Here is a 22,574-nt window from a genome sequence, read left to right as displayed (position 1 = left end):
CCCTCGCTTCTCTTTAACTTCAACTCTCCATTTAACATAAATTGTTACATTTACGTTTTTCCACTGGATGCATTAAACTCAGACATGGTTCTTTCTGCCTAACTTCTCCCAGCAAGTGTTCTGTGCCACTAGGGGCTCTAAAACTACTGTTATACGACCAACAAGTACGCTTACAAGTCACTCCCTTGGCCTCCATTCGCAAGAAGTGCCCGTGACACACTCAGTGGAGAAGTGGTCCAATGAAGCAGAGGCTACATTTTACGGGACAAGAAATGTGTTTCGCCAACATCGCCAAGTTTCACCACCCAGTCACCGGCTTCATCAGAAAGTGCACCGATGATGTTGTCCCTACAGTAAAGGTCAGATGTTCTCCCAACCAAAGGCCCTGGGTTAACACTGAGACACATGTTAAACTAAAGGACAGAGTCACACTACACATAGGGCTATTGCAGCCAACGTAGCTAACCGTGAGGCTAAGAAAGTAGCCACGGTCACATGACGAAGTCCCGCTACAACCTCCGTAGAACCCGCAAACATGCAAAAAACACGATACAGGAAAAAGGTGGAATCCTATTGCACTGGCTCCAATGCTCAATGCATTGGGCAAGCACGAAAATGCATTATGGATTATAAAGGACAAACCAGCCAACCGTGAGCTACCCAACAATGCCACTCTACCAGATGATCTTCAAGCCTTTTATGTACTCTTCATTGACAATACCGCAAGCCTTGCATAAGGGCTCCCGCTGTTCCGGATTACTCGCTCTCCGAGGCTGATGTGAGTAAGACCTTTAAACGCGTCAACACTCATAAGGCCACTGAGCAAGACAGAATACCAGGGCGCATCCTCAGGGCAGGAGCAGACCAGCTGGCAGGTGTCGTAACGGACAATCTCAACCTCCCCTGTTCCAGTCTGTAAATCTCCACATGCCTCAAAATGGCCATCCATCGTTCCTGTTCCCAAGAAATCTAAAGTAACCTGCCACAGTGCCCTGTAGCACTCACATCTGTAATCATGAAATGCTTAGAAAAGGCTGGCCATGACACATCCACACCATCACCCCAGACACCCTGGAGCCACTCCAGTTTGCATACCGCCTCAACAGATCCACAGACGGCGCCATCTCAATTGCACTCCACACTGCCCTTCCCACTTAGACATGAAGGGGAAAATCCTATGTGAGAACGTCGTTTATCGACTATGGCTTAGCGTTCAACACCATAGCCCCCTCCAAGATTGTCACCAAGCATGGGACCCTGGGACTGAACACCTCCCTCTGCAACTGGATCCCGTCTTGACCGGCTGCATCACTGCCTGGTGTGGCAACTGCTCCACCCTTATCCGCAAGGCCCTACAGAGGGTGGTGCGGACGGCCCAGCACATCACGGTGGGCGAGCTCCCAGCCATTCAGGACATACACACCAAGCAGTATCTGAAGAAGGCCCCAAAAAATTGCCAAAGACTCCAGCCAGCCCTGCCATAGACTGTTCTCTCTGCTTCTGTCCAACAGGCAGTACCAGAGTATCAGGTCTCGGACCAACAGGCTCCAAGAGAGAGCGAGAGCCTCTACCCCCACTGTGGACTGTATGCACTGACAGTGCACACGCTCACAGGTCTCAACCCGCACACGCATACACTGACACTCACCACCACGCACACACCCACCACTTACGCTGCTGCTGTATTGTTTACTATTGTGATTTATCCATCCTGCTACCAGTCACTTTCTCCTAATCCCTGCCTACATGTACACATCTACCTCAATTAATGCAGTATACCTGCACCTAAAATGTATTTCATGTTTTTTTTTATAGTTCTCCTATTTTGATATTGAATACTGCACTGTTGAGAAGGGTTTGCAAGTTAAGCATGCCACTGTACTTGCGCATGTGACAAATAAAACTTGAAACTAGAGAGCTTGCAACGTCAGCGTCGCAGTTTCTTTGGGAAGTCCATATACGAAATTGTATGCACGCAATACTGTAAATCGCTTTGGATGAAAGCATCTGCTAAAATGGCATATTATATCATAATGGGGCCTGAGAAAGTAAATGTTACCCTTCTTGATGCCTTTGGCAAAATGCAGCGAGCTCAGATATATGCAAAGTCTGTATTTTAACCCCTCAGGAAGTGAGGGCTATACCTCGGTGAATGGCTAGTGATATGAATAAGGTGTCCCTCCTTCCCTTCCTACCTGTGGTAGATCTTCTCCTCAATGGTCCCGGCGGTCAGTAGTCTATAGACAGTCACCTCCTTTTTCTGACCGATCCTCCAAGCTCGCTCTCGAGCCTAGAGGACAACAACACAGGGACATGGGGGTGAGAGTGTGATAAGAGTGTGTGAGATCCTCCACATACGCGCATCGAGCCTAGACAAGACAATAGCAGGAGATTCATGGTTAGGCAACGACTGACTGGTCACAGATATGTCTGTGTACCATGGAGTCTGTCGACCCTATGGTCAGCAGTGTGTGTACCTGTGTGTCAGTGCTAGGGTTCCAGTCGGGGTCATAGATGATGACTCGGTTGGCTCCGGTCAGGTTGACTCCCAGCCCCCCCACTCTGGTGGTCAACAAGAACACAAAGATAGACTTGTCCTGGAGAGGTAGAGAGGAAAAATTAGGATATAATGGTGGTCAAAGCATATACAGAACAATTTCTTATACTACTTTTTAAATCACTTATCAGGACACGTCTGATCATGGGACCATATGCGAAGATACCCAAAGACACTGGGCAGCAGGCTAGACAATATGCCGTTTCCACACTAGTAATCTAGCCCCCAGCGCTAAGATTTTTTACTGAAAGGTCTTTTCACACTACTGAGCCGAATCGAGAGGATCCAAACCTAAGCTATACTGAACAGGCCTGGCTACGCGTCAACCATAGTTGCTGGAAGCATGCTGAAAAAGACAATGTGAAAAGGAAATATCTGAGCCAGCACAGTTTGGTTCAGGTCTGCAAGAAAGTGTGAAAAGGCTAGAATTGTAGACCCTTACTTCGTTATATCGAGCGATGAGAGGCTGTCTGGAGGCGATGGTGGTGGTACCATCCATTTTCACATAGGTGTAGCCATTCTCCCTCACAAACACCTCCAATATCCCCAACATCTAGAAAGAGAGGAAGAAAGAGTTGTGGATTAGGCCTAACAGGATTGTCAGATTAATATTCTATGGAACTTGAGACCCACCCAGTCATGGTCTCTGTCGTCCGTCCCCCCCACCAACACACACATACATACCTGTCTGGACTGTGTGAACAGCAGGACTCTGTGTTGCTGTTTAAACCAAAGTCGGAGCAGTGATTCCACCACCATCAGTTTGCCGGAACGTTTCCAGAAGCCAAAGTGTTCCTCTTCAGTCAGTTGGTCCTCTGGTATACCCTTCAGGATCTTGGGACCCCCAGAGAACAGGTCCGGGTGGTTACACATCTTACGCAGTGCTATCAGGCCCGAGAACACCTGGAAATGAAGTATAAAAACACAATATATAAATGCATTAATAAATAAAACAGTCACTGTGAACTAGGAAGATAGTGTTCCCCAACTTTGTGGTAGAACTGTTTCATTTGTCAGTCGATGTGTCACAAGATAGCTCACAAAACTTAAGGTTGATCATAGCACAAAAACATTTGGTAAACACAGCATTGATCGATTTTTTGCATCTACCTTGTTAGGATCTACAAAAAGAAGCAAGCTAGAAAATAATATGCTTTCCAGTCAACAACATTACATTTGATTATATTTCCATGATCATATTGATGTTGGTCCCTTTAAACAAACACATTTTCAGACTAATTATTTCCATAAGGGTCCTAATGAATGATCCGACATAACTAATTCCCTGCAGAAGGCAAAGAGTGCGTTGTGTGTTTGCAGTGCACTAGCCAAGTGCTGCATTAGTAATGTGGGTTAATGGATTCAGAGACCACATCAAGGAGAGGACTGACCACTGAGAGTGTGTGTGCGCGCGCACAAGGAAATATAGAGCAGTGATGAAGAACGGTTGGTGTAAAAGCCTTTCCTCGGGTCAGAGATACACTCAAAAACCACTGTAGAGCATTCCTCTGACCAGGCATCAGTTATCATACCACTGACCTTACATATCCTAATGTGAATGACACACCGAGATAACATACAGGTCCCTATAGAAAGCTTTATGCATGCATCATGTCGAGCAAAACCCATAGAATGGCATATCTCAACATTATAGACCATCTCGGGTAGTACTCCAGTGTTTGTGTTAAATTATGAATAAGGCCCATCTTTTTCCTGGAAGAATAACCGGCTTAACCTGAGCTAGGTACTCGTCTTTCAGTGGGATGCCAGAACGTGCATTTCCAATCCAGATCATAACTTGAGATATATTAGCCCCGATCCACCATCCTGACCACTGCACTTTTGTTTTCGTTTTCACAGTGAAACAGAATGTAAGCTCGCAAGATCAGGATGGTCGTACGAAACAATATATATACATGGGCCTTAAAATGAAAATAAAAAAATCAGCCTGTGGTTACAGCACAATAATTTGTATAGACAGACAATTGACTTGACTGTTCAAAGCCAAAAGGTCAATCAATCAAAAAATGTTGATAGATAGAATTCTCTGATCAATAACAAAAGAGCCTCAGTGCAGAAAGAGGAGGAGGAGAGCCGGCTAAGAGGTAGATGAGAGGAAATGGAGAGGAGGGAGAGAGACTCACCTGCATATCCCCATTCAGTATTTGGTAGACCACTTTGGAGTCCAGATAGCCCTGATACACCTCACGCTGCGCCTCTGTTAGCCTGCAAAACAAAACCTGGAGAAACACAAGCCTTCACTTTAAAACCCCTTGATGAAACAAGTCTGTGAGCGGAAATCAAAGACAAGAGGTTTCAGCCTAGAGGCTCTGTCCCGAGGGAGACAATTAATGAACTGAACAGAATAGTGTGTGTGTGTGTGTGTGTGTGTGTGTGTGTGTGGGGTGAAATCTGACCAGCAGCATTTGAATTTAATGGACATTTGAGAAATTTACCAGACCCACATGCATTGGGTGCGTTACCTGATTAGGGCGTCCACTAACGGTGCTCAGAATGACAGAAATCACATTTAGATGATGGGTATTCATCTTTTTTTTACCAGCTTTATCTCCCCAATTTCGTGATATCCCAATTGCGATCTTGTATCATCTCTGCAACTCCCCAACGGGATCTGGAGGCGAAGGTCGAGTCATGCGTCCTCCGAAACATGACCCGCCAAGCTAAGCTTCTTAACACCCGCCCGCTTAACCCGGAAGCCAGCTGCACCAACGTGTCGGAGGAAACACCGTTCAACTGACGACCGAAGTCAGCTTGCAGGCACCCACCGCCCAAACCCTCCCACAACACAGATGACGCTGGGCCAATTCTGTGCCGCCCTATGGGACTCCCGCTCACGGCCAGTTGCGAGATCGAATCCCAGGCTGTAGTGGCGCAGCAATACTGTGATGCAGTGCCTTAGACCACTGCACCACTCAGGAAGCCCATGGTTAGTCATCTTAACAGAACATGCAACGGTGTGCACTTCTTACCGAATTACGATGCGCACTTTGAAGATGTTGGAATAACTGCCACAATGTACTTTTCCTCAGCTTTTCCTCATGAGGACTGCAGATGTGGCCAGGACAATAAATTGCAATGTTTGTACTGTGAGACGCCTAAGACAGCGCTACAGGGAGACAGGACGGACAGTTGATCGTCCTCGCAGTGGCAGACCACGTGTAACAACACCTGCACAGGATCGGTACATCTGAAAATCACACCTGCGGGACAGGTACAGGATGGCAACAACTGCCCAAGTTACACCAGGAATGCACAATCCCTCCATCAGTAGTCAGACTGTCCGCAATAGGCTGAGAGAGGCTGGACTGAGGGCTTTTAAGCCTGTTGTAAGGCAGATCCTCACCAGACATCACCGGTAACAATGTCGCCCATGGGCACAAACCCACCGTCGCTGGACTAGAAAGGACTGTCAAAAAGTGCTCTTCGCTAACGAGTCGCTGTTTTGTCTCACCAGGGGTGATGGTCGGATTCGCGATTATTGTCGAAGGAATGAGCGTTACACCAAGGCCTGTACTCTGGAGCGGGATCAATTTGGAGGTGGAGGGTCCGTCATGGTCTGGGGCAGTGTGTCAGCATCATTGGACTGAGCTTGTCATTGTAGGCGATCTCAACGCTGTGCGTTACAGGCAAGACATCCTCCTCCCTTCCTGCAGGCTCATCCTGACATGACCCTCCAGCATAACAATGCCACCAGCCATACTGCTTGTTCTGTGCATAATTTCCTGCAAGACAGGAATATCAGTGTTCTGCCATGGCCAGCGAAGAGCCCGGATCTTGATTCCATTGAGCACGTCTGGGTCCTGTTCGATCGGAGGGTGAGGGCTAGGGCCATCCTCCCCAGAAATGTCCGGGAACTTGCAGGTGCCATGGTGGAAGAGTGGGGTAACATTTCACAGCAAGAACTGGCAAATCTGGTGCAGTCCATGAGGAGATGCACTGCAGTACTTAATGCAGCTGGTGGCCACACCAGATACTGACTGTTACTTTAGATTTTGACCACCCTTTGTTCAGGGACACATTATTCAATTTCTGCTAGTCACATGTCTGTGGAACTTGTTCAGTTGTCTCAGTTGTTGAATTTGTTATTTTCATACAAATATTTACACATGTTAAGTTTGCTGAAAACACATGCAGTTGACAGTGAGAGGAGGTTTCTTTGTTTTGCTGAGTTTAGAACATGAGAGAAAAAGCCTACTGGTTTCAATAGCATATGGAAGCCTTTAAAAATAATTGCCTCCAAGTTTCAATGGTCAGATTTTTTACTTTGAACCAAGGTAAGACATGCCTCATAATATGAAGTAAAACGTTCAGGTTTCAAACCATTTTCAAAATGCATACTGCCTCCAGGTTATTGCAAAGTGCTGTGTGACACGCTGAAGCCTGCCTACTATTGCTTATATGCACTTGAAAGGTGAATGGGAAGCGCGCTACAATTACCAGTTGAGAAATACAAATAGTATAAAACACATAATCGCATTTAGATTTGTAACGGAATGATTGGGCTTATAAAAGCACAAACTTCAGTCCAGCAGCATTGAATGAGATTTTGAGAAGCTGTCCGACAGATTCTCCGCTCATAGGCTCTGCGTCTGTACTTTTCTCCAAGACAAATTGGCCAGCGGCAGTTTTATTTATCAGCTAAAACATTTTTTATAATAATATATATATATTTTTTAAATCAGCCAAAATCCGACCAATGGAAACACTGGTGTAGGTTTGTGAGATCCAACCAGATATTAGCTAGCCACCCTAATGAAGACCTGCTCCTCTAGTCAACGGAGAAACGAGTGATTACACTAATGAACAGTGTGCGCACAGGTGCTGCAGCACAGCCAGCACTATTCACGGGGAGCCAGTCAGGATAGAGAAAAGGGCTGAGGGAGGGCGGGTGGTGTTGTAATTCATTGGGAGAAGCCCTGACTAAAATAGACACACATCTACAATTGAAGTCAGAAGGTAACATACACCTTAGTCAAATACATTTAAAAACTTGGTTTTTCACAATTCCTGACATTAAATCCTAGTAAAATGTCCCTGTCTTAGGTCAGTTAGGATCACCACTTTATTTTAAGAATGGGAAATGTCAGAATAATAGTAGAGATAATTATTTGAGCTTGTATTTCTTTCATCACATTCCCAATGGGTCAGAAGTTTACATACACTCAATTAGTATTTGGCAGCATTGCCTTTAAATTGTTTAACTTGGGTCAAACATTTAGGGTAGCCTTCCACAAGCTTCCCACAATAAGTTGGGTGAATTTTGGCCCATTCCTCCTGACAGAGCTGGTGTAACGGAGTCAGGTTTGTAGGCCTCCTTGCTCACACACGCCTAATCAGTTCTGCACACAAATATTCTATAGAATTGAGGTCAGGGCTTTGTGATGGCCACTTCAATACCTTGACTTTGTTGTCCTTAAGCCATTTTGCCACAACTTTGGAAGTATGCTTGGGGTCATTGTCCATTTGGAAGACCCATTTGCAACCAAGCTTTAACCTCCTGACTGATGTCTTGAGATGTTGCTTCAATATATCCACACAATATTCCTACCTCATTTCCTACCTATCTATTTCGTGAAGTGCACCAGTACCTCCTGCAGCAATGCAACCCCACGCTTCACGATTGGGATGGTGTTCTTCGGCTTGCAAGCATACCCATTTTTCCTCCAAACATAATGATGGTCATTATGGCCAAACAGTTAATTTTAGTTTCATCAGACCAGAGGACATTTCTCCAAAAAGTACGATCTTTGTCCCCATGTGCAGTTGCAAACCGTAGTCGTAGTTTTTTTACGGCAGTTTTGGAGCAGTGGCTTCTTCCTTGCTGAGTGGCCATTCAGGTTAGGTCAATATAGGACTCGTTTTACTGTGGATATAGACACTTTTGTACCCGTTTCCTCCAGCATCTTAACAAGGTCCTTTGCGGTTGTTCTGGGATTGATTTGCACTTTTCGCACCAAAGTACATTCATCTCTAGGAGACAGAACGCGTCTCCTTCCTGAGCGGTATGACAGCTGAGTGGTCCCATGGTGTTTATGCATGCGTACTATTGTTTGTACAGATGCACGTGGTACCTTCAGGCGTTTGGAAATTTCTCCCAAGGATGAACCAGACTTGCGAAGGTCTACTATTTATTTTCCCTGAGGTCTTGGCTGCTTTCTTTTGATATGCCCATGATGTCAAGCAAAGACGCACTGGGTTTGAAGGTAGGCCTTGAAATACATCCGCAGGTACACCTCCAATTGACTCAAATGATGTCAATTAGCCTATCAGAAGCTTCTAAAGCCATGACATCATTTGCTGGAATTTTCCAAGCTGTATAAAGGCACAGTCAACTTAGTGTAAGTAAACTTCTGACCACCTGGAATTGTGATATGGTGAATTATAAGTGAAATAATCTGTAAACAATTGTTGGAAAAATGACTTGTGTCATGCACAAAGTAGATGTCCTAACCAACTTGCCAAAACTATAGGTTTGTTAACAAGAAAATGTGGAGTGGTTGAAAAACTAATTTTAATGACTCCAACCTAAGTGTATGTAAGCTTCCGACTTCAACTGTATAAAACCTCTGGTAAACCCCAAGATGTACCCATTAAAACTAGCAACGGTCATCAAAATTGAGAAGGTAAAACACACATTCTGATAAATGTAACAGCTACATAATGAAGTAAGACAACTCAATTTGTAAAAACCCATCAAATATGGACTATTATTGCACGTAGACAATTGTATAATGAGAAAAATAAAATAAAATCTCAACATTTTGTTGGGAATTCAGGTATTCAATTGAATGTCAAATATAAAAATGTTGTTATTTGTAACCACACATGCCAACGTTATTAATCCATATATTGCGCTTTGTTGTCATTATCATCTAAAGAAACATCAACAATTTTCTAAATCGGCAAAGGGGAACACTTACTGGAAAGAGACCGTTTTCTATTCTCTCATCACGTACTGTAGTTGCCCATCAACTTTGAAAAACACGTGGGTCAAAACCCATGTTGTTCTACGTCTACAATATCTGATAGTACCGCCATCCTTTTTTCCCCCCGATAGTGGAAAGTCCAGCAGAAAAGGTGGTTTAGCACAGGTATGAATATGGTCAGTTTCTATTTTGAAAGCAATCGGTCAAGTGACAGTCAGTTGTCCAATGTAATATCCACTTCTCAAACACAGCCAAATAATGGTTAAGAATGGTGTATTCTCAGGTGGGCGTGGCTTGAGCCTTGCTATTAAAATGGCGCACAGAAACACGGACAGTAACCGCGAAAACGGAGCTGACTACGGGTTCAGTTACGGCGGGCGGACAGCGCCGATCTAGACGCGGCACGCCCGGTACAACTCATTAATGGGCACATTCTACATACCTGTGGTTTGTTGAGGTTTGCTTGGCATTGTGCAGGAACAGGTTTGCAGTGTGATACTGCCTTGTTCTTTATGCTAGTATTCTTATTTCCCAGTTCCTCAAGAACGTAGAACAGTAAACTGTAAAAAGAATTGCAAAAAGACTACAGCCTCTTCTGGTATCCGCTACATGAGGGACAGAAAGTCGTAGAGAAGGAGAGGGGGGCAGGAGGGGAACAGAAAGAGACGCGCACCTGTTCATTCTTGTCAGGTAAAGAGAGGTTGGCCTTCACGTCAGCCTTCATCCGTCTGAGCAGGTAAGGGTTAATGGTATCCCTCAGAACACACGCACACTTATACGCTGTCTGGACCTAGAAAAACACAAAAAGACAACGATTCAAGACACGCACACAATTTTACACAGTCTGGACCTATAACAACCAAGACGCACAACAAACAGTTACAACAAATGACAGCAAAGACACCAACGCAATGGTTCAACAGCCCCTTGGGTAAGCATACATGACACACACACGCGCCTTCTGAAGGGTCAGATGAACAAACACTTGACCACGACACCTATAATGGAACATTTGTCCTGGGGCATGTTTGTCGTTTAGTCCCCCCACCTCCCTCTATCCACTCCTCCCCTCTCAGCAGATTGGGCCATTAAACATTGATCAGAGTGCTTATGGTGGTCTCTAGAGGGGGAACTCTCTCCCTTTCATCAGCTGCCTATAGTGTGTGATCCAGTAAACGGCTTCAGCCCAGGGTCACGATTTAACCCTTTAAACCGTTTGTTGACCATTCATTCATCAGTCATCCATCTCACTGGGGGAAGAAAGGGAGAGAGAGAGAGGACTATGGAAAGAAAGAGCAAGGGAGAGCGAGTTGAGGGTGGGGAGACGGAAGATGGACACAGATGGGGGGTGAGAGAGAAAGAGAGGAGCGAGAAAGGGAAAGGGGTAGAGCTATAGAGAGAAAGAGTGCTTTGCCCGCTCATCATTTAATAACTTCAATAATTAGTAAAGGTTTTTTATTATCGACAGCGGAAACACGGATGGCCATCTAAAAGCAGCTAAATAATTAAATCCAGTCAATGTGTGTGTGTTACCTCTAGAGCCAGTTAAATAATTAAATCCAGTCGGTGAGTTATTAATGACTGGACACTAATGACTGAGGATCATCGTTTAGCAGCTCACCGCCTCTTTCTCTGTCCATCCCTTCTCACGCACCCCCCCCTTTTGTCCACCCTCTACCTTCCTCTCTTTCCCTCTATCCATCCATCCCCTACCTCTCTTCCATCCCCTCCATGTGAATCAAATCCTGAGGTCAAATCCTGAGAAATGACCTTTTGTAACAATAGTAAGATCAACTCCCTTCTTCCGAAAATGACGAGAGCGTCTTTGATGCCAAATTGTGTGTCCGTGTGTTACCTGTACAGGTGAAGCGTTGCTGTAGCCTCCCATGGTGATCGGTACAGAGAACTGTTCCATAAAAATAGGCAGCGTGCCCAGTTTGCCAGGGAAGACAAAGTCAAATAGACTCCACAGCTCCTTCAGATTGTTCTGCATAGGACTGCCAGATAGAATGAACCTATGAGGAGTACGGAACTAGAGACGGAGAAAGGGAGTGAAAGAGCGAGAGATGGAGGTAGAGAGAGAGAGAGGGGTGTGTGTGAAAGAGAGAAAAAGAGGGTGAGATGAGGAGAGAGGTAGAGAGAGAGAGAGAGAAAAAAAGAGGGTGAGAGAGGAGAGAGGTAGAGAGAGAGGGGTGTGTGAGAGAGAAAAAGAGGGTGAGAGGAGAGAGGTAGAGAGAGAGAGAGGGGTGTGTGAGAGAGAGAAAAAGAGGGTGAGAGAGGTAGAGAGAGAAAGAGGGGTGTGTGTGAGAGAGAGAAAAAGAGGGTGAGAGAGGAGAGAGCAAGCGGGTAAAAGGGATGAAAAAAATCTTGATTAGCAGCTTGGATGGAACAAAACACTATACCACATACTTATACTGTAGCTATCCAGGACCAGGGTTGCTGACCAACGGTTTATTGAGCTGTGTGAGGGTACCTGTTTGCAGGCGGTGGTAACTCCAGCGTGAGGGTTGCGGATCTTGTGTCCCTCGTCCAGTATAACGTAGTGCCAGCCGTCGTATCTCTGCAGGGTCTCCTGCATGATCCTCACGGCTGAATACGACGTTATCAAGACACCATGACATGCTGCCATCTCTGATATCAACTTCTCCTAGAGCGAGAAAAATCAGCCCCCGCATCACTCTCAAGCGCCCAAATGACTCTCCGCCACACGGAGTGCCCACGCACTTTCAACATTTAGATAATAAACCATTTCACCTTTCCATTGAGTTAACGATGGTGGATTGGTTGATTTCCAGTTAAGTACAGAAAAGTATCATCCAACCCATCAGGTATCTCCCTGCACCCTCATATGTCATGTCTTGAAATATGCAGACAGATTAAAAGTACATTTACAATGTAATACTTCTGACATTCACTAACTTTCGGACTATAGGATTCCCAGAAGGCATGGATTATTGAGTCATTGTTAGTTGTACTGTAGAATGAGAATATTGTCACGTGTAAATTTGAGTTTATTAAGCATACATTTTCATTAACTGTAATTGTGTTATGTTCCAACATTCCCATCTTGTGCCAATGTCAGTTCTTTTTAAGTCTTGGTTCCAGTAGTATTTTTTCCTAGGAGATTGTCAGCAGTATAGGCTCTCTCTAAGGTTTGGTATATCTTACCCATCACATTAATATCCTATTCTGACTCAAATAGGGATCCCACAAGACTGGAAAGGGGGATACCTAGTCAGTTGTCCAACAATGTATTCAACTGAAATGTGTCTTCCGCATTTAACCCAACCCCTCTCAAATCGGAGAGGTGCGGGGGTGGTGCTTTAAATCGACATCCACGTTTTTGCCTTCAATGTTGAAAAGATATAACATTTCCATTTCTTGAATTAAACTTTTGAAAATATCTACATTGGTCAGTCCAAAATTGCTTTTTAATTCTGTCATGGAAATACATTTATTTCCTATTATCAAGTCATTAAAAGGTTTCTATGCCTTTAGTTTTCCATGTAGACCAATTTATCTGTGAATTCTGAAAAGCTATACAAGGATTGTTCCATGGGGGTGTTTTTAGGGAGTGATATTGGTGCTTGTAGAACACGTTTCAGTTTCTTCCATATTGTTATAGTGTTCTTAACTATGAAGTTGTTAATGTGCTTAGCTTTATCCTTTGAAAATAAACACGTAAAACAATTCTGGAGATGAGCATCCTCTACATGTACCCAGTGTTCCTCTTTAGTGCACTTAAATAAACACAGCAAAAATGGCCTTAGCCCTCACCCTCCAATCCAACAGGTCCCAGATGTGCTCGATGGGATCCGGGCTCTTCGCTGGCCATGGCAGAACACTGACATTCCTGTCTTGCAGGAAATCACGCCTAGAACGAGCAGTATGGCTGGTGGCATTGTCATGTCAGGATGAACCTGCAGGAAGGGTACCACATGAGGGAGGAGGATGTCTTCCCTGTAACGCACAGTGTTGAGATTGCCTGCAATGACAACAAGCTCAGTCCGATGATGCTGTGACACACCGACCCAGATCATGACGGACCCTCCACCTCCAAATCGATCCAGCTCCAGAGTACAGGCCATCACCCCTGGTGAGACAAAACCGCGACTCGTCAGTGAAGAGCATTTTTTGCCAGTCCAGTCTGGTCCAGCGACGTTGTTGCCTGATGTCTGGTGAGGACCTGCATTACAACAGGCCTACAGGCCCTCAGTCCAGCCTCTCTCAGCCTATTGTGGACAGTCTGAGCACTGATGGAGGGATTGTGCATTCCTTGTGTAACTCGGGCAGTTGTTGTTGCTATCCTGTACCTGTCCCGCAGGTGTGATGTTTGGGTGTACCGACCCTGTGCAGGTGTTGTTACACGTGGTCTGCCACTGCGAGGACGATCAGCTGTCCTCCCTGTCTCCCTGTCTTAGGCGTCTCACAGTACAGACATGGCAATTTATTGCCTTGGCCACATCTGCAGTACTCATGCCTCCTTGCAGCATGCCTAAGGCACGTTCACGCAGATGAGCAGGGACCCTGGGCATCTTTCTTTTGGTGTTTTTCAGTCAGTAGAAAGACCTTTTTAGTGTCCTAAGTTTTCATAACTGTGACCTTATTTGTCTACCGTCTGTAAGCTGTTAGTGTCTTAATGACTGTTCCACAGGTGCCTGTTCATTAATTGTTTATGGTTAATTGAACCATTGAAGCATAGGAAAGTGTTTTTAACCCTTTACAATGAAGATCTGTGAAGTTATTTGGAATTTCACAAATTATCTTCGAAAGACAGGGTCCTAAAAAAGGGACGTTTATTTTTTTTATTGAGTGTACATGTCGCAAGCAAAAGCCCTGGGTGGTGTGTTAATACAATTCCAAGTCTGGAAGGTTAAAACCACCCTCAGACTTACGTGCTGGCCAAACCAGACGCGCCTGTCTGCATGCGCACGTTGACTTTGTTCAGCCACACCAGAAGCGATTAGGACACGCAGATTGTTTTGATATTTCAAACTCTGAACCAATTCTAGTAATTTGTGTACAGGTCAAATTTGCATTAAACATTTATGACAATCTAGCTTGCTGTTGATAGCTAATTTGTGCTGGGATATAAACATTGGGTTATTTTATCTGAAATACACAAGGTACTCTACTCCGACAATTAATTCAGATAAAACAGTAAACCGAATTTGTTTCTTATCATCATTGCTCCTCCATCCTACAGGCTTCTTTTTCTTCGTTGGACTTGATATGGCGGTTGGCAACCAACTTTACAGCATTACTACAACCGACTGGAGTGTGGACATCAGTTCATCTTTCAATCACCCACGTGGGCTCCTAAAAGCCAATGAGGAGATTTGAGAGGCTGGACTTGAGTGTCACAAATAGAACCACCTATTTTCGCTCACTGTCTCGCGGGAGCAGTGTGGGTGCAATGATTGAATAACATGTATGTGTCCATTTATTTTGCGACGCGAGCAGTGTGGTCAGCATGTTAGAAAGATATAAAACGTTACTTAATTCTGTGACTTTTATTTGCCCTTTAAAAAGAATGTATTCGGTGGGGTAAATTGGTATTACAGAGAATAAAAATAAAAATGTATGTATTGTGTAGAACAGATATGCTTGTCTTTCAGGAAGAAGGGGGAATTGCGTCAGCTCTACTCATTACATTTCTATCATTGAGAACATGTCACCTTCACTGAACTCCAGTCTTCACACCGCCAGCTGAGCTGATGGTGACGCATTACTTCTCAGTACCATAGAGACTGGTTAATTAAAAGGTGCATGTGGAGTTTGTAGCTCTTCACTATTAAAGAAGGGGCAGGCATGAGGAGCCAACTCTGCATAAACCGTTCTTTGGTGCCCCCCCAAAGGAAACCCCTTTTTAAAAAAATACAAAAATAAATAAATAAAAAACTTGCACCCCCAGAGGGGTTGGGTTAAATGTGGAAGACACATTTCAGTTGAATGCATTCAGTTGTACAACTGACTACAGTAGGTATCCCCCCCCCAGCCCAGCCTGCATCACCCATTAATCACTGTGTCACACCCACACAACTTGCTGGGTGCGATCTACAGTGTAAAGTAATTAATATCTACCAGTGTACCACTAATTAATTTACATCTCCCTCAGAGCAGAATCCTCCACAAAATGCTGACAGGAGAAAAGATACAGCACAAGAAAAACACCTGAATACACACCCCCTACCTTTGTTTGGGTGAAGGATCCCGTGTCGTGTAGGACAGCCACTCTGAATGGGGGCCACCAGGTGTGAAACTCACTGACCCACTGGTGCATGACTGTAGCTGGACACACTATCACTGTAGGACCTAGTCCTTGGTACCTGGAACACACACACACACACACACACACACACACACACACACACACACACACACACACACACACACACACACACACACACACACACACACAGGATCAGGTAAAGTTCAGGGTTTGTGTTTCAGTCAGGCTGCTGGCATGTTATGGTTCATTCACACCGTGTTTATACCGACATAAATAGCCAAATTAGGGCTGTGACAGACTTGGAAAATGAGGTTACGGTAGTTGGCCATAACCGTTCAGGTTCGTACACTTGTTACATGGACATGCAGCTTAATAAAACCCATTTGAAACAAGCAATTAACACTTCCCTATTATCATGGCATTTTATTCTTATTATTCAGGTTATTACAAATACGGAAATGCCAGGATGGAGGATCTGTTGCATATTGACACAACATTAAACGGAGTCAAAAGAAAGATATACAGTTGAAGTCGGAAGTTTACATACACCACCTACTAAATACATTTAAACTCAGATTCACAATTCCTGACATTTAATCCAAGTAATAATTCCCTGTTTTAGGTCAGTTAGGATCACGGCTTTATTTTAAGAATGGGAAATGTAAAAAGTAGAGAGAATGATTCATTTCAGCTTGTATTTCTTTCATCACATTCCCAGTGGTTCAGAAGTTTACATACACTCAATTAGTATTTGGTAGCATTGCCTTTAAATTGATTAACTTGGGTCAAACGTTTCAGGTAGCCTTCCACAAGCTTCCCACAATAAGTTGGGTGAATTTTGGCCCATTCCTCCTGACAGACCTGGTGTAACTGAGTCAGGTGTGTAGGCCTCCTTGCTCGCACATGCTTTTTCAGTTCTGCTCACAAATGTTCTATAGGTTTGAGATCAGGGCTTTGTGATGGCCACTCCAATACCTTGACTTTGTTGTCCTTAAGCCATTGCATTGTGCCACAACTTTGGAAGAATGCTTGGGGTCATTGTCCATTTGGAAGACCCATTTGCGACCAAGCTTTAACTTTCCTACTGATGTCTTGAGATGTTGCTTCAATATATCCACATAATCTTCCTCCCTCATGATGCCATCTATTTTGTGAAGTGCACCAGTCCCTCCTGCTCCAAAGCACTCCCACAACATGATGCTGCCATCCCGTGCTTCACGGTTGGGATGGTGTTCTTCAGCTTGCAAGCTTCTCCATTTTTCCTCCAAACTTAACGATGGTCATTATGGCCAAAACATTCTATTTTTGTTTTATCAGACCAGAGGACATTTCTCCAAAAAGTACGATCTTTGTCCCCATGTGCAGTTGTAAACCGTAGTCTGGCTTTTTTTTAATGGTGTTTATACTTGCGTGCTATTGTTTGTACAGATGAACGTGGTACCTTCAGGCGTTTGGAAATTGCTCCCAAGGATGAACCAGGCTTGTGGAGGTCTTGGCTGATTTTTGATTTTCCCATGACGTCAAGCAGAGGCACTGAGTTTGAAGGTAGGCCTTGAAATACATCTACAGGTTCACCTCCAATTGACTCAAATTATGTCCATTAGTCTATCAGAAGCTTCTAAAGCCATGACATTTTCTGGAATTTTCCAAGCTGTTTAAAGGCACAGTCATATTAGTGTATGTAAACTTCTGACCCACTGGTAATAATGAAATAATCTGTCTGTAAACAATTGCTGGAAAAATGTCTTGTGTCATGCACAAAGTAGATGTCCCAACCGACTTGCCAAAACTATAGCTTGTTAACAAGAAATTTGTGGAGTGGTTGAAAAACAAGTTTTAATGACTCCAACCTAAGTGTATGTAAACTTCCGAAGTCAACTGTATACTACTGGTCAAAAGTTTTGAAACACCTACTCATTCAAGGGTTTTTCTTTATTTGATTATTTTCTACATTGTATAATATTAGTGAAGACACCAAAACGATCAAATAACATATTCAATAATGTAGTAACCCCCCCCCCCCAAAGTGGTAAACAAATCAAAATGCATTTTATATTTGAGATTCTTCAAATAGCCATCCTTTGCCTTGACAGCTTTGCACACTCTTGGCATTCTCTCAACCAGCTTCAGCTGGAATGCTTTTCACATATTCTCAAATATGCTGAGCACTTGTTGGCTGCTTTTACGTCACTCTGCGGTCCAACTCATCTCAATTTGGTTGATGTCTGGGATTGTGGAGGCCAGGTCATCTGATGCAGCACTCCATTACTCTCCTTCTTGGTCAAATAGCCCTTACACAGCCTGGAGGTGTGTTGGGTCATTGTCCCGTTGAAAAACAAATGATAGTGGGACTAAGCCCAAACCAGATGGGATGGCGTATCACTGCAGAATGCTGTGGTAAACACGCTGGTTAAGTGTGCCTTGATTTCTAAATAATTCACAGACAGTGTCACCAGCAAAGCACCCCTCACACCATAACACCACCTCCTCTATGCTTCATGGTGGGAAAAACTCAAATGCAGATCATCCGTTCACTCACACCGCGTCTCACAAAGACATGGCGGTTGGAACCAAAAATCTCCAATTTGCACTCCAGACCAAAGGCCAAATTTCTATCGGTCTAATGCCCATTGCCTTGTGTTTCTTGGCCCAAGCAAATCTCTTCTTCTTCTTGGTGTCCTTTAGTAGTGGTTTCTTTGCACCATGAAGGACTGATTCACAGTCTCCTCTGAACAGTTGATGTTGAGCTGTGTCTGTTACTTGAACTCTGACTGGTAACTCAAACGTATCCTCTGCAGCAGAGGTAACTCTGGGTCTTCCATTCCTGTGGCGGTCGTCATGAGAGCCAGTTTCATCACAGAGCTACACATGGTTTTTGCGTCTTATAGTAATGGTGGACTGTATTTTCTCTTTGCTTATTTGAGATGTTCTTGCCATAATATGGACTTGGCATTTTACCAAATAGGGCTATCTTCTGTATACCTCCCGTACCTTGTCACAACACAACAACTGACTGGCTCAAACACATTTTATTTTATTTAATCTTTATTTAACTTGGCAAGTCAGTTAAGAACAAATTCTTATTGACAATGACGGCCTAGGAACAGTGGGTTAAATGCCTTGTTCAGGGGCAGAACGACACATTTTTACCTCGTCAGCTCGGGGATTCGATCTAGTAACCTTTCGGTTACTGTCCCAATGCTCTAACCACTATGCTACCTGCCACCCACATTGTGGAAAGAAATTACACAAATTAACTTTTAAAAAGGCACACCTGTTAATTGAAATGCATTCCAGGTGACTACCTCAGGAAGATGGTTAAGAGAATGCCAAGAGTGTGCAAAGCTGTCATGAGTAAAAAAAGAAAAACTGCAAAAAACTTGAATGAGTAGGTGTTCCAAAACTTTTGACCCGGTAGTGTGTGTCTACCGGTACTTTATGCCTATCAGTTGATTTTCCTGTAATAAAAATAAAAAAGCAACACAGATCCTATTTTGACGCACAAAACCATTCAAATGAAATCCGATGGGTTTTCTACTTTTCCCAAAATATTCACATAATGTCACAAACCCTGCTGTTGCAGCCATTCGATGGCAGTTGCATAGAAATATGTCCTTCAAAGAGAGGACGCAGTAATGAAACAAAGTAGCCTAAGCTACTGAAAAAGCCAAGATTAAATCATGACAGGAGCGTTTGATTCTTAAAGAAACAGCCCCCCCCCCTCCATAAAAGCACCTGTCAATCAATGCCACATGCGTTGATGCCACAAGCTATAGTATGAAGATGTAATTGACAACGATTAAAATAGAAAGAAATAAAGTATTCGGCCCCCTTGAACTTCGCGACCTTTTGCCACATTTCAGGCTTCAAACATAAAGATATAAAACTGTATTTTTTGGTGAAGAATCAACAAGTGGGACACAATCATGAAGTGGAACAACATTTATCGGATATTTCAAACTTTTTTAACAAATCAAAAACTGAAAAATGGGGCGTGCAAAATTATTCAGCCCCTTTACTTTCAGTGCAGCAAACTCTCTCCAGAAGTTCAGTGAGGATCTCTGAATGATCCAATGTTGACCTAAATGACTAATGATGATAAATACAATCCACCTGTGTGTAATCAAGTCTCCGTATAAATGCACCTGCACTGTGATAGTCTCAGAGGTCCGTTAAAAGTGCAGAGAGCATCATGAAGAACAAGGAACACACCAGACAGGTCCGAGATACTGTTGTGAAGAAGTTTAAAGCCGGATTTGGATACAAAAAGATTTCCCAAGCTTTAAACATCCCAAGGAGCACTGTGCAAGCGATAATATTGACATGGAAGGAGTATCAGACCACTGCAAATCTACCAAGACCTGGCCGTCCCTCTAAACTTTCAGCTCATACAAGGAGAAGACTGATCAGAGATGCAGCCAAGAGGCCCATGATCACTCTGGATGAACTGCAGAGATCTACAAACAATCAGTCGTATATTGCACAAATCTGGCCTTTATGGAAGAGTGGCAAGAAGAAAGCCATTTCTTAAAGATATCCATAAAAAGTGTTGTTTAAAGTTTGCCACAAGCCACCTGGGAGACACACCAAACATGTGGAAGAAGGTGCTCTGGTCAGATGAAACCAAAATTGAACTTTTTGGCAACAATGCAAAATGTTATGTTTGGCGTAAAAGCAACACAGCTCATCACCCTGAACACACCATCCCCACTGTCAAACATGGTGGTGGCAGCATCATGGTTTGGGCCTGCTTTTCTTCAGCAGGGACAGGGAAGATGGTTAAAATTGATGGGAAGATGGATGGAGCCAAATACAGGACCATTCTGGAAGAAAACCTGATGGAGTCTGCAAAATACCTGAGACTGGGACGGAGATTTGTCTTCCAACAAGACAATGATCCAAAACATAAAGCAAAATCTACAATGGAATGGTTCAAAAATAAACATATCCAGGTGTTAGAATGGCCAAGTCAAAGACCAGACCTGAATCCAATCGAGAATCTGTGGAAAGAACTGAAAACTGCTGTTCACAAATGCTCTCCATCCAACCTCACTGAACTCGAGCTGTTTTGCAAGGAGGAATGGGGAAAAATGTCAGTCTCTCGATGTGCAAAACTGATAGAGACATACCCCAAGCGACTTACAGCTGTAATCGCAGCAAAAGGTGGCGCTACAAAGTATTAACTTAAGGGGGCTGAATAATTTTGCACGCCCAATTTTTCCGTTTTTGATTTGTTAAAAAAGTTTGAAATATCCAATAAATGTCGTTCCACTTCATGATTGTGTCCCACTTGTTGTTGATTCTTCACAAAAAAATACAGTTTTATATCTTTATGTTTGAAGCCTGAAATGTGGCAAAAGGTCGCAAAGTTCAAGGGGGCCGAATACTTTCGCAAGGCACTGTACATGCAACATGCTCATTGCCTATTTATCAGCGATGCCGATTATCGAGGGGGAGAGTGTTGGAAAGATTTTTCAAATACTAGAGGAATATACACCAAGTAAAAATATAAAACCCAACATTCAACTATTTAAACTTTTTTTTTTACTGAATTAGTTCATAGGCAAATCAGTCAATTGAAATAAAAATAATTAGGCCCTAATCTATGGATTTCACATGATTGTGAATATAGATATGCATATGTTGGTCAAAGATACCAACATATGCATATGTTGGTCATGGGGACGTTGATCAGAAAACCAGTCAGTATCTGCAGCGCGACACATCTCCTTTGCATAGAGTTGATCAGGCTGTTGATTGTGGTCTGTGGAATGTTGTCACACTCTTATTTAATGGCTGTGCGAAGTTGCTGGATATTGGTGGGACCTGGAACACGCTGTCGTACACATCAATCCAGAGCATCCCAAACATGCTCAACTGGTGACATGCCTGGCACATTTTCAGCTTCCAGTAATTGTGTACAGATCCTTGCAACATGGGGCCGTGCATGAACATGCTGAAACATGAGGTGATGGCAGCAGATGAATGGTCTGCCATCTGCTCTGTACAGTTGAAACCGGGATTCAATTGTGAAGAGCAAACTTCTCCAACATGCCAGTGGCCATCGAAAGTGAGAATTTGCCAATTGAATTCAGTTACAAAGTCGAACTGCAATCAGGTCAAAATGACGAGCACGCAGATGAGCTTCTCTGAGATATATAAAAATATTTGGCTGTGCAAACACACAGTTTCATCAGGGTGGCTGGTCTCAGATGATCGAGCAGGTGAAGAAGCCGGATGTGGAGGTCCTGGGCTGGCATGGTTATACTTGGTCTGCGGTTGTGAGGTCGGTTGGACGTACTGCCAAATATGAGGATTGGCACATTGTCCATTTGACATAACATTACCGCATTATAGGCCTCAGAGCCAGAACCTTGTCGACTGCTTAAAAAAAAAGATGTATTCATTTATTTACTAGCAAGCAATGAAAACGTGCACTGTATTAAAGAAAGTCGACAAATCAAAACACTTTTTATTGAAGTGTCATAGCCTATAGTGTTCTAAAGCTGCTTGAGCACCAGAAGGACAGTTAAAAAGAGGAGGATGTAGAACGTTTAATGGATAGACTAAGTTAGCAAAACAGTTGATTATAGTCATTAGTAAACACCCCCACTATTAGGCCAAGTTTAGCTACACAACAATAGATTTTTACCCCCTTTTCCAATTGCTAGTAGCTACTATCTTGTCTCATCGCTACAACTCCCGTACGGGCTCGGGAGAGACGAAGGTTGAAAGTCATGCGTCCTCTGATACACAACCCAACCAAGCCGAACTGCTTCTTAACACAGCGCGCATCCAACCCGGAAGCCAGCCGCACCAATGTGTCGGAGGAAACACT

General features: G+C 43.8%; 1 protein-coding gene across 4 annotated transcripts in view; it reads right to left on the bottom strand.

Annotated features, from left to right (window-relative positions):
* Positions 1-22,574, bottom strand: part of ercc6 (excision repair cross-complementation group 6) — a 52,395-nt gene that overhangs the window by 6,000 nt on the left and 23,821 nt on the right. For all 4 annotated transcript variants that reach the window (XM_042323440.1, XM_042323439.1, XM_042323438.1 and 1 more), the window contains 9 exons: positions 15,698-15,833; positions 11,978-12,151; positions 11,360-11,536; positions 10,178-10,294; positions 4,702-4,797; positions 3,242-3,460; positions 3,000-3,110; positions 2,478-2,597; positions 2,196-2,290 (listed from right to left, as the gene is read on the bottom strand). In XM_042323440.1, coding sequence (XP_042179374.1) covers positions 2,196-2,290; positions 2,478-2,597; positions 3,000-3,110; positions 3,242-3,460; positions 4,702-4,797; positions 10,178-10,294; positions 11,360-11,536; positions 11,978-12,151; positions 15,698-15,833 — 1,245 coding nt within the window. The remainder of the gene's footprint in view (positions 1-2,195; positions 2,291-2,477; positions 2,598-2,999; positions 3,111-3,241; positions 3,461-4,701; positions 4,798-10,177; positions 10,295-11,359; positions 11,537-11,977; positions 12,152-15,697; positions 15,834-22,574) is intronic.

Source organism: Oncorhynchus tshawytscha, linkage group LG06 (genome assembly GCF_018296145.1).
Source record: "Oncorhynchus tshawytscha isolate Ot180627B linkage group LG06, Otsh_v2.0, whole genome shotgun sequence".
Classification (NCBI taxonomy): domain Eukaryota; kingdom Metazoa; phylum Chordata; class Actinopteri; order Salmoniformes; family Salmonidae; genus Oncorhynchus; species Oncorhynchus tshawytscha.
Note: the sequence above shows the minus strand (reverse complement) of the source record. Positions and strands in the feature narration are given on the sequence as shown.